The sequence below is a fragment of the Notechis scutatus genome, chromosome 1, assembly GCF_049901735.1.
Source record: "Notechis scutatus isolate UNSWTSFEM ecotype Mainland chromosome 1, rNotScu1.2, whole genome shotgun sequence".
NCBI lineage: Eukaryota > Metazoa > Chordata > Lepidosauria > Squamata > Elapidae > Notechis > Notechis scutatus.
In genome coordinates, this window is record NC_142009.1 from 36436198 (window position 1) to 36448461 (window position 12264).

The 12264-nt window shown below is 38.8% G+C and overlaps 1 protein-coding gene across 4 annotated transcripts in view; it reads left to right on the top strand.

Moving 5' to 3' along the window:
- CCDC85A (coiled-coil domain containing 85A) overlaps positions 1–12264 on the top strand; it is a 141316-nt gene that overhangs the window by 13428 nt on the left and 115624 nt on the right. For all 4 annotated transcript variants that reach the window (XM_026676724.2, XM_026676725.2, XM_026676723.2 and 1 more), the window contains exon 2: positions 3167–4094. In XM_026676724.2, coding sequence (XP_026532509.1) covers positions 3167–4094 — 928 coding nt within the window. The remainder of the gene's footprint in view (positions 1–3166; positions 4095–12264) is intronic.

Genomic DNA, 12264 nt, shown 5'->3' on the forward strand with positions numbered 1-12264 from the left:
AAAAAGAAAGAAATACCTTAGGCAAACGTCAGGTGGGAGGAGGGTGACCAGGTCAGGGGCGTGGCCAGCCAGAAGTTACTACCAGTTCGGGGACCCATGCCAAATTCTTGCTACTGGTTCACCCAATCTGGTGCGAACCGGCTGAATATCACCACTGGGTCTGTCAGAAGGTTATCTTTTGCCGTATATTTTCCATTGGAATTTTTTTTTTCTATAAATAAAAAAGTTCTGTTTGTTTTAATGCTGCCTGTTTGCTATGGGGCCCTCTCTGTCTTAAATGTTGGAGTTAAGGAAGACACGAGATGAAGGGCCCTCTGGAAATTAAATGATAGTAGCAATTACTACCCAAAAGATAAACTAAGACAGAACTAGGGTGTGTAAATCCAGAGAACTTCAAGTAGAACTTTGAGACCTCTAGATTTTTATCCTGAGATCAGTCTGCTGCTACATGTTCTATTCTCTTTCTCTCTCTCTCCCTCCCTCCCTCCCCCTCTCCCTCCCTCCCCCTCCCTGCCCTGCCTCTTCCCCCCTCCACACATATGCTTTTTAAGAGTCTTATGGAATACATTGAAGGAATAGGTAGATTTAGTACAGGATTATCAAACTCAAGGCCTGGGGACCGGATCTGGCCTGTGGGGCCACCCTGGAAACAGCGAAGGACAGGCCCACAGTGCCTCTGCCAGTGAAAACGGAGCTTGGGAGGGCTGCGTGTGGCCCTCCTGAGCTCCGTTTTCACTGGCAGAGGGTTACAGGAGGCCGTCGCAGCCGAAAATGAAGCTTGGGAGCCTGTTTTTGCTGGCAAAACGCTTGGGCCTCCATAGGCACCCCCAACACGAGTGATGGTCATGTCCACTCTGACCGTTCCATCCTAGCTCCCCAAGGTCAAACATAACTCTGATATGGCCCTCAATGAAATTGAGTTTGACACTCCTGATTTTGTAGAGTATCTCTTCTACTATGTTGTGGACATCATTGGGATAAAGATCACTTTTGGTGAGAAACTAAATAGTAAGCTTATATTACAGATTTATCCTCACATAGAAATTTGTTCTTCCACTGTAAGAAAACATATTTTCAGTTTAAATGTGGTATTTTGGGGGTGGGTGGGTGGTGCCTTTGAGTCAATATTGATTGCCTGGAAAATTCCCTGCAGTTTTCTCAGGAATATTTCAAAAATGGCTTGCTATAGTCTTTTACCTATAGTTAGACAGAAAGCTACTGGTTCAAACTCACCCAGTTGGCTTTGTGTCTAATTCAGAACTCATAGTTTCCCAATTTCTAGCCTGGTGCCTTAATCACCAACAGTATGGCTCTCTCTAGATTATATTGTATAATATTATGCTGTCTGCATATCCTACACTTAAGTTTTTATTTCTTTGATTCCGGAACACAATAGAACGAGAAAATGAGCATATTCATCTAAATGTAATTATAATATATATAATGATTTCTGCAAAAAAAAAAAAAAAAAAATCCACACGTTTTCCTTGGGAGGAAATTATTTTTATAGCACGTTTTAGAATTTTCCCTTTTAGAAAATTTGGAATCTCTCTCTCTCACACACAGTTGCTCATACATTAAAACATTTGTTGCTAATATACAGTATAAGCCTATAGGGGAAAATGTTATATATATTTTTAAAAAAGATAGAACTTGCAGCCTGTTAGCTAATTTTTGCTGCACTGGTTACCAGCTTGTTTCCAGGTCCAATTCAAGGTACCGGTGTTGATCTTTAAAATCCTACATGGCATGGCACTGGGTTATTTGCGGGACTGCCTTTCCCTGATTTCATTCACCTGTCCCATCTGATCCAACAGAATAGGCATGTTATAGGTTTTGTCATCTAGCGTGCTGCATTTTGTGGGTCCTAGGTGGCAGGCATTTCTGCTGTGGCCCCTGTATAGTGGAATCTACTTTTCCCAGGTGAGGATGGCACTACTAAACCTTTGCAGGTCCTTTAAGACTTGGTTATAGCAAGGCTTGGGAACCTCAGGGGATGGGTGAACCTAATGAGGTGGCTGTATTACTATTAACATCCTTTGTCTATCATTCTTGTTTTAGCTATTTTTATAGTCTTAAAATATTTTAATACTTGTTAACAGTAACGATTTTAGATGCTTAAATGCCAGAGTCAATTGGATTGAAATGAGTGCTAGAGAAATTGATCATTGCTTGGCTGATTGATTGTTTTATTTTTTTTGTACATTGTTCAGAGTTTCTTGTGTTTCTTATTATATATAATATTAGTATTTATACAATAACAAGTCGCTCTCCAAATGCCATTATAGATCCCAGGTTCGTTCATGCTGGTTTCACTGCTGGGAGTTGTACTTCACAGTAGTGGCTGCAGGACCATAACTTCCCTGCCTTTGTACTAAAATTAGGAAAGACAAGTGTTAGGGATATACACCCTAGCAGAACCTGCACGGCAGTCAGGCAGGCAGGCAAATATGTGAGATAAACGTTGTTGTAGTTTACACTCAGTAAAACAGATACAATGTGCTAGTTAAATAGTTTATTCCAGTAATAGTTATAGCATAGTCAAACAGTCCATATATCATACACTAGTTCAGTCCGTCCGGGGATTATTCAGTTGCAAAGTCCAGTGTCGAAAAAGAGGTCAGTAAACTTACAAATATCAGTCCAGTAATATATCTCCTCACAGTAGAGATATAAAGAATTCAAACCTCCTTTCTTCCTTCAGCAACAGCAAAGAACACGCAGTTATCACACCATCAATCCATTATCGTCTGCAAGCAATCCAGTAAACCAGCAATCAATCAAGTTCTCTTGCTCCCTCTTATGGCGGTTTTACAACCGCACCCAAAATTACATGCTTTGCAGTTTAAAGTGACACACACTTAAACTCACAATCATAGTCTATATATATTATTTTACCCAAACCACGTTAGGTAACCTATGTTATTCCTAACATAAAGAAATAATGGTTTAGAAAGAAAGTAAAATAATTCATGAGAGAAAAGAAGACTTCCAAAAAGAATGGACATAGTGCCTGAGAATCTAAATATTCAGCAATCTTGCATAGGCCTTGAATAAATGCAGCATTGCTAACTAATTTATGATGTCCTTTGAAGTTTCTGCTGTTACAGTGTTACCTTATGCAAATGTTGATTAGATTTGTTTTTTCTTCTCTTGTGTTTTGAAGGACATTAATCAGAAATTGCAGGAAGACAACCAGGAGCTGCGAGACCTTTGTTGCTTCTTGGATGATGACCGGCAGAAAGGCAAAAAAGTATCCCGTGAATGGCAGAGGCTTGGGAGGTATAGTGCCAGCATGATGCATAAAGAGGTTGCCTTATATTTGCAAAAGCTGAAGGAACTGGAAGTAAAGCAGGAAGAAGTGGTGAAGGAAAATTTGGAACTGAAAGAGCTTTGTGTCTTGTTGGATGAAGAAAAGGGTGGTGTTGCTGGCTGCCGAAATTCAATTGATAGTCAAGCCAGTCTTTGCCAATTAAATGCCACAAGTACATTTATAAGGGATGTTGGAGATGGGAGTAGTACCTCCAGTACTGGGAGCACTGATAGTCCTGATCACCATAAGCACCATTCAAGCTCAAGTCCTGAGCACCTTCAGAAAACAAGGAGTGAGGGAAGTCCTGAGCATCAAAAGCACCAGAGTGCTAGCCCTGACCACCTCCACAAACCTCGAAGTTCTGGAAGTCCTGACCACCAGAAGCATCTTAAAGGACCAAGTCCAGAGCATCATAAAACCTTAACCAAAGGTACTTCAGAGCAGCAGAAGCACAGTTGTAGCAGTCCAGAAACACTGCCAAAGCACATGTTGAGTGGGAGCCCAGAACTCTTTCAAAAGCATAGGCCTGGGAGCAGTCCAGAGCACCAAAAGCACAGCAGCAGTGGAAGCCCTGAACTTCTTCAAAAGCATGCTCTGAGCGGAAGCTCAGAACACCTCCCAAAAGTGAGAGGCACAAGTCCTGAGCATCTCAAGCAGCATTACGGGGGAAGTCCTGAGCACCTCAAACATTTGGGCAATGGTAGCAGAGAAGGCACTTTAAGGAGACAAGTTGCAGATGATCAGTCACCCCATCATAGGGGTCTCTACAATGGGATGAATGGTGGGTCTTCCTTAATTATTTTTATTTATTTATTATGATGATAGGGGCATTGACTGCGATTTTTTAAATGATGGGCACTAATTATCATAAAAGTTGTATTGTGAACTCATCTTTTGGTATGTGGCACGTTCACAATGAAAGCCATTTTTTTTTTTGTCCTGGTAAGCAGGAATTGTTTTTGCCTTTGTTCCCTCTGAAAAATGCAGATGAGATTGAAGGATGTGTTGTTGTAATAGGCTGCATAGTACTTGCATCTCATGGGCTTTGTGCGAAATCGTCTTACCTGCATGGCAAGGCATTGAAATAAAGTGGTGTGCAGAGTCTGAGAGCATGTTGGCTTACCTTAAAAGGGAGAGATAAGAGTGAAATGAAGGTAAGTGTCCCCCACTTCTCTCCCAAGGAGAAGACTTTGAACAAAGAGAGTAGGTAGTGTTTGCATCTCTTAATTAGGTTCTATTTCCTTTATGCTTGATTTGCTTCAGATGCCTAATTGAGACATATTGATACTAATCGATAATCTTAATAACTTTGAGGAAGGGAGACTATGCTACTCCAAGTGTTGTCTTTGCCCAGATTAAAACGTCAGGAGGTATCTTGATGTCCTCATTTGGCAGTTTTCTTAATAACATGCTTTATTTTTGCTCTTGACAAATGGATGGATTGCTATCGACCTTCTAGAGAGGAAACTGACACTAAAATAAAAAAGAGTACAGAGAACAGGTATAGTTTCTATGATCCTTAGTCTAATATCCATATAGTGTTCCTATCTTGAGATGGGTGCACAGATTTCTTTGAGAAAAAAAAGGCAGTCTTGTTTGGCTGTTATTTGGGATATTTCTCTACTTGTAAGCTTAATTACTTCTTTTTCTGGGAATGTTTACAAAGCAAAAATTGGTTTGCTGGCATTTAGCTTTTTGAATGTATTTGTGATGGTGGAGTGACATTTGAATAGTTTCCTCTAGAATAGTTTCCTCTGCAAATGTAGTTTGAACTAGCACGACAGGAGGTATGCCAGGCTACAGAGGCACTATGGATGATTTTTAAGATTTTGTACAGTTGTAGGTTTCAATGATTATTTAGCACAATATGCTCCAGTTATTTGTAAATGTTTTGGCCCATAACAAAAAGGATCCAAAATAAATAATTTTCTGATTAAAAAGCAAAATAAAGGTATTTTGAAGACTTATATTTCTGATTGCAGGAGCTACCTTCTGGGGAGAGGGTCCGTTTCCTCATTATGTACAGAATTCACTCCAGATACAAAACTAGGCCACTAGAGTTGCTAATTTTTTACTCACTGAACTATTTTTATTTGAACCATCATCCCCCAAATTTAAAGGAACATTCCAAAATTATAATTTTCAGTACAGTCCACATATGGGCAAAATACAGATTCTTTGATTGCTATAAGGGAATTTTTAGATGTCATTGCCTTATCAGAAACAGGAATATCTATGGATTGTTTTCATTCATTCTCACTATCTGTTTGCATCTGCTATTTTTGTGTATTGCATCTTTCTTTCCACTGTCAGAAAGGGAAAGAGGAAGAGATGAATTGCTCAATAGATTGACTATGTAAGTTCCTGGAGATGATGGATGAATAGCTTGATAACTTGGTTCAGATAGAATTGGGCAGCGGAAGAAGTTCATTTAATATTATGATATATATTGAATAGCTTTTAATGTATGTAAATGTAATTGTATTAAGTTTACTATTGTTAATTTATCATTCAAAATTAAAAAATTGCTTGTAATCTTGTTAGCCTTCAGTATAGCTTTTATTTTATTGATAGCTTTTATTGAAAGTTACATCAATGTCAACTCAAATTTTATGACGTTCCTCTCTGATTAACTTCACAATTTCATTGCCTTAACCCTGGAGCAGGTAAAGTTTAAATATTTGGGGGCACGTAGGTGAACTTGACTTTCTGAAAGACAGCTGCAAGTTATCTAGTGATGCTATGATATTGACCATTTCTTTTAGCTTTTTTTCTTTTTTCTTTTATGATGGGGTCAGGAAGAGAACAGCCTAGAGGCAAACTGCTCAATTTCCCACTCTTACATCACTTAGAAATGGGTGCAAGTTCTGGTGCTATTTTGCCACTATTAGAAAATAATAGTGCTAGGCATGCTGCAAATTGGATACAACTTGTGTGTTGTCTGTGTACCATGGCTTATTTACCCTAACTTCATAAACTGTATTTATCTTCTCCTGCACTATCATGTTGAACTTATCAGAAGCATTTCACCATGTTTGTGTATGCGAAACTACTTGCAAGAGTTGGAGGCACCATGTTACAGTGGTCCTGCTCCTTTTCTGTCCCATCAAATCTTAACTTAAAATTAGCATCCGTTTTCTAGGAAATTAAGGTTCCTTCCCTATATCTCTCCCTATTCCTCGATGTTTCTCCCATCTGCAAATTTAGTATGGATTGACTAGTCGATAATACTCTGGGTTCTGTTCCCCACTTCCTGCTTTTTATTTTTATTTTTTATTTTTGATAGAAACAAGTATTGCCCACTTCTAGTCATCTGGTGCTTCATCCATCGCAGAGATTTCTTAGAGGCAGGAGATATGGTAGAAGTGCTTCACTTTCTCTTAGAGTTCCCAGTACTGCTATGCTGTTTATTGACTGTTTTCTACCCTGTTGCTTAGGATCAAAGCTACTGCTTACATGCCTTCCTCCATCTTCTGTAGGAAAAAGAGGCCAGGGATTCCCTGGACAGACCACATAAATAGCTCCTAAAAGAATTTTAAAGTAATTAAAATGCCCTTTTACTATTTATTATATCTCTGATAGATGTGCAGTTTTCTTTGGGAAAATGTATCTTCTCCTTGACTGGGTAGTTAGCAATTAGTATTATCAAAGCTGTTGTTTTTTCTGCTTTCCACTTACTTTGCCTTGGAGCTCTGTATTATGCCAGGTATCTTTAATAGTTTAATTTGCTGTGTCTTCCTAGCTTTATGGTTTCTTTCTAAGTTGTGTCACTTGTTATACCTTCAATTTTTTTTCTTGAAAGTTCCATCTCTTCTTTTTCCTTTATGGGAAAAAGTAAAAGTTAATTCTCACATGCACATTCGTAGCTTGATATAGTTTCACTTAGTTTCTCAACATTGCATGGCTGGCAACTGAATGTGTGAACTGTACCTGCTAAAATGTCTTAGATTTGAATGATTATTCAGTGTTGCACATAGAGAGAGATTTACATGGCTGAAAAGAATGATTGTGGGCAGTATTCCCCTCCATCTGTCTGCTTCTCAGGTATATCTGTTGGAAAGATAGATTGTCTCTGAAAACTGTTTCTTGTAAAATTGCTTCCAGAATAGTGAATGTTAAAAATGCATGTATTCTATGTCAGGGGTCGCCAACCTTTTGGACCTCAGGGACCACCAAACTCATAATTTTAAATCCCGCGGATCAGAGACCCTGGGAAAATCCCCCAAAAAGTCTGCAGGAAAATTCCCCACCCGGTTTTCCTACCAATCGATCATTCTTTATTTGGGATCGCAGGATATTTATTGTCTCCGTTCTCAGGGGGGAGAGAGAGAGAGAGACTTTTGGCTTCATGCAAGGAAAGCAGCAGAAGCAGCAGAAGTCTTTCTTTCTCCCTCAAATTCTGCCAGAAATGAGTCTTTGCCAACGCAGCCTCTTGAGCAGGAGGCCTTGCAGGGTCCCAAAGATTCATTTCTGGTGGAGTTTGGAGGAGAGTAAGAAAGACTTTTGCTGCTTTCCTTGTGTGCAGGCAAAAGCAAAAGAAAGAAGTGGAAAGAAGCAGCCCAGTGGTCAGGCGTGGCATGCGTGGCGAATGGGGCAAGTTCCCCCCTCCATCCTTCCCCCTTTTCCCTTTCCCCCCTCCCCTCACTACCTCGTGTTGTTCGCAATGCAAGTGACGCAGCCTTGTGTTCCCGTGAGCCATCTTGGCGGCACAGCCTTGTGTTCCCGTGCAGCCTGGATTAATTGCTTGGGGGGTGCTTTGGGGGTGACAATTCTTTGCGGACCACCAAAATTTTCTCATGGACCACCAGTGGTCCCCGGCCCACTGGTTGGCGACCACTGCTCTATGTGACTAAATCCTGTTCCTTTCTTTATTTGTGGCAAGGATAGAGTAGAATAGAAAATATATTCATAGAATCCAAGGATGGGACTCATCAAATACGTCTCCACCACAGCAAGTATAGAAATCCTGCAATATACTATCAAATACTGAAGCATTTTATATATTAATGTTGCTTCTTGCATAGATTAATGAGTTTAAATGATGCTTGGGCATTCTTTACAGTTCCTGTGAGGGGGGACTATGGAATACTGGCTTTATGGAATATATCACATTTAGAAGTGTATGGGCAGAAATTAAATGTTATTGAGAATGTGGGCTTCTATCAAAATTGACAGCTCCTTTTCTCTACTTTGGGCTGTGTTTTCCCATCGTTGGATATAGATGGGAAAGAGAAAAAAAAGAATCATGGGATGGGGTTGCCTTCTTTGAATCCATTATGGCATATTGTGGAAAGATGGATTGGAACAACTTGTAAGTACTTGTCTTTTTAAGCTCCTGTCTCATTTTGGATACCATCTATGAAACTCTTCATATCACCGCAAATCATTATATGCCTCATGTAAATTATCATGTAAAATGCTGTTTGGAAATGCTTGGCATTGTAGCCATAGCTCCAACTTTGGTAAAAGTTGTGCTATCTTGCAGCAATCAAATATGATGGGCTTTTGCCAATAAATAAAATCAATAGCCTCAGTGCTCTCTTAAAGAAGCCTTCTATAATTTTATTATAGATCCCTTTTGTTTGTCTGGGAGCGCCCTTCCTTTTCTGTTTTGCATCTGAGGAAAATATCAAAAGACTGCTGCTTTGCTTCTCATTCCCTGTTGAGGTTATTAATGAGCAAAAGTAAAAGTGCTGATTAACACTCTCTGGCAACAATCTGGAGGTGTGATACATTAGGAAATGAACAGATCCTTTAGAGAAATAGCAGTTGTTTAAAGAGGCAGGGGTGGCAAGAAAAAAGGTTATTTGTGAGAATATGGAATCACTGCTGTTCAAAATGTCTGTTGGGGGAGGGTTGGAGGGGGAGATCCAGGTGCGAAATACTGTTCTAGTGTATACCCTCTTATAATAATAAAAGGAGGGTATACCTTGATAAACTTTCAGGTAGACATTTCTACAATTAGGATGTGTCTTCTCCTTTTCTTTCCCTGCCACTAAGGTCACTTAATCAAATTCAAATAGAGAGGAAACAACAATAATGACATTGGTGTTGTTTGTTCCTATTAGATAATATGATGCTTAAAATTTCCTGCGCATATTTATTTGCTACTTGGTGGAAGTGTAGGGTGTTTGTGGGGAAATATCGCCTAACTAAGGAGACAAACAGCACTTCTCTGAATCATTGATTCTCCAAAGCTCCTTTTCTTTACCTATGTTTAAGTCTAAAGTTGGAATTCCACTGAAAGAAAATGTCTGGTAAATGAAAGGTTGCTGTGAATAACATACATATGGAAAAACTCACCCCAGGGAAAATATGAAAACCTCCTCCCAGATTTTTACCTCAAAATTTTTGTTCATAACAGTATTAACTGCAAGCAATGGATGTCATCAGATCATATTGACCAAAGGCAATAGTTCTCAATATTCAGAATTGCCATCTCCTTCATCCCTGGAGCTGCATGAATCAAGAGAAAGCCAACAGAAGTGTACTACTTTTGCTGGCTTATATGGTCAGCGATGGGCAGATTTCAGTCTTATCACAATTGGCATTACTTAATATTACTTAGACTTTTTAAATCTAGTGTTAGATAATAACAGAAGTATGAAATTAGAATTTAGGAACAGGATGTTTTAAAAGAGTACTTTGAATCGCTGATCTCTTTTAAGAACTGTGGCTAGGCTTGTAGTTCTTCCATACCCATTGAAATCATGGTTTTCTTTCTTTCAGCTGTTTTTTCATTGGTACTATTTCAGAATAGTAACCTTTGCCAAATTAGACCCAAATGTATATGTTTATAACTTCATTCATTCATTCATTTCATCCAACTCCAGACCAATTTTGGGTGGCTCACATGTATGACAAAACATGACAAAAGAAAAGAATGCAAAATAATCAATATATATATAATGCCGGAATGTATTTCATTGTCAGGAAAAGTACTTCATGGTTAGTTCTGGTGATTTACCACGTGGGCAGCTGCTCTCTTTGAGTGTATCTTCTCAACTCAAACCCTGGTAACTGCTGCTGTTTAGAGACTTCTACAAAGTCCAACTCTCGTAAAGAACCATATAGTGATATTCTTCCTTTAAAAAGAATTAAAAATATTTTTCTAGCAAGATGGATGCCCAGATAACAGCTCTTGCTGAGAACATGGGCTAAAATATTGTGGCTAGATATATGTTCTATATTATTTCCAACTCTACAGAAAAGCTGTTTTGCTTTTTAAAAACTTGTTCTCTTAAGCCACATTTTCAGCATATGATGTAATAAAAGAGAAAAACTGTTTTTGTTTTGGTGAATATGGAGTAAGAATTGGCCATCTGCAAGGAGAGAAAGCAAGCCTTGTTTTCTGCTTGTTCTTAGTACTGCTATCAACATATTGTTTTCATATTTTTCATATTTTTTTTTACTTTTGGCTAAGTGCCATATTAATTATAATAATTCCACGGGTGGGATTCAACCGGTGTAACTACCAGTTCGGTGATTTACGGTTCTGTGTCTGCTGCTCTTCAGAGCTACCTGTTCTACAGAGCCGGACAGAAGTGGTAGAATCCCACCCCTGAATAATTCTACTTGAAAGATTGCCTTGGAGGAGCACCTGAAACCAGCATTTTGGGTAGTTCGTAGATTGTACATGCATCTTAAAAAGAGCCTCCAGATCACCATGCTCAGTGTAATTGCTTTCCATCCATACACTGTATGATGTCTTGTACTTGGCCGGCAAGCTGTTTTGGGCTGATGGTTAAAGTGATAAATTGTTTCTTCCCTTTCTCAAAGGGCCAGTGGTGATAATGAAAAAGGATCTTTGCCTCCTTGGGCCCATCTTTAGAAAATAGTGCTCCCAGAAATGTCCTAGAATTGGACAGCTCGGCTTTCTAAACCACTAATCATTGCCACTTCTTCAGAAAATGGGGTTTGATGCATATTGATTCAGAAGCAATTTATTAATTCAACCTGGAAAGGTTGGCATGCCTTGGGTCCTTTCAGTCAAATAATGTCATCTATCAGGGCCCAGGAAATGTAACCCGAACCCTGAGATCTTGATGCTCTTCTGGAGGGCTTTATATAGGCCCAGGATAGGGTGAGAGGAGTCCCTCACTGGATGTAATTGTATGTGTTTTTGTGCTGTTGATCAGATTCATCATCTTGTTTCCCCTTGTGTTTGTTCTGTTCTTACTTTTTTGTATTTTTATTTGTTATGTTGTAAGCTGCCCAGAATTGTCTAGGATTCGGGCAACATCTAAATCTAATCAAATAAGTCAGATGCGTTTTCGTTCTAAGTAAGTGTGCTTATGATTATCACCTTACATATACCGTAGGTTTACAAAAATGAAACAGGCCAGTTGTCAACACATTACTATTTTTAGTACATTGATATGACATTGAAAAAACACCTGTTTTTCTACTGGCAAAGAAATTTGGTTTGCTTTCAGGAGAAGGAAACACATTTTTAAAGCTGTTTTGAATTAGGCCTAGATTTTAATGATGGACAGGTTTTCTAATTAGTTCTATCTAATTGGTATATTATATTTTAAATTGCTGTTACTGCATTCAGGATTATCAACATGTAGCAAATTGAATGTATAAATAAAGGACATTGTTCAAAACCACAAAAGCAGATTTTATATTCCCAACAGTTAGAACCCACAATTTTTAGATCAAAGGCCAAAGTTCATATACACTGCATGTTTTTTATACCTTTTTAGTACAAAAAGCATAATATAAAAACATTTTGATGCAGCAGTGAGAGGTCTGCAAAATTGGTTTTCGTATGTTTTGTTGTTGCTGGTTGCTGTCCCTGAATTCAATAATGTGTAGGTTTTTTTAAAAAAAAGGTACAGCTCATTTTTCTCTTTCACCTCTCTGGCCTGAGCCAACTTTAAAAATATTTCTATTTATAATTATTATGGTTCAGAGTGGTATGTACCATGGCTGTGCTGTTTGTAACT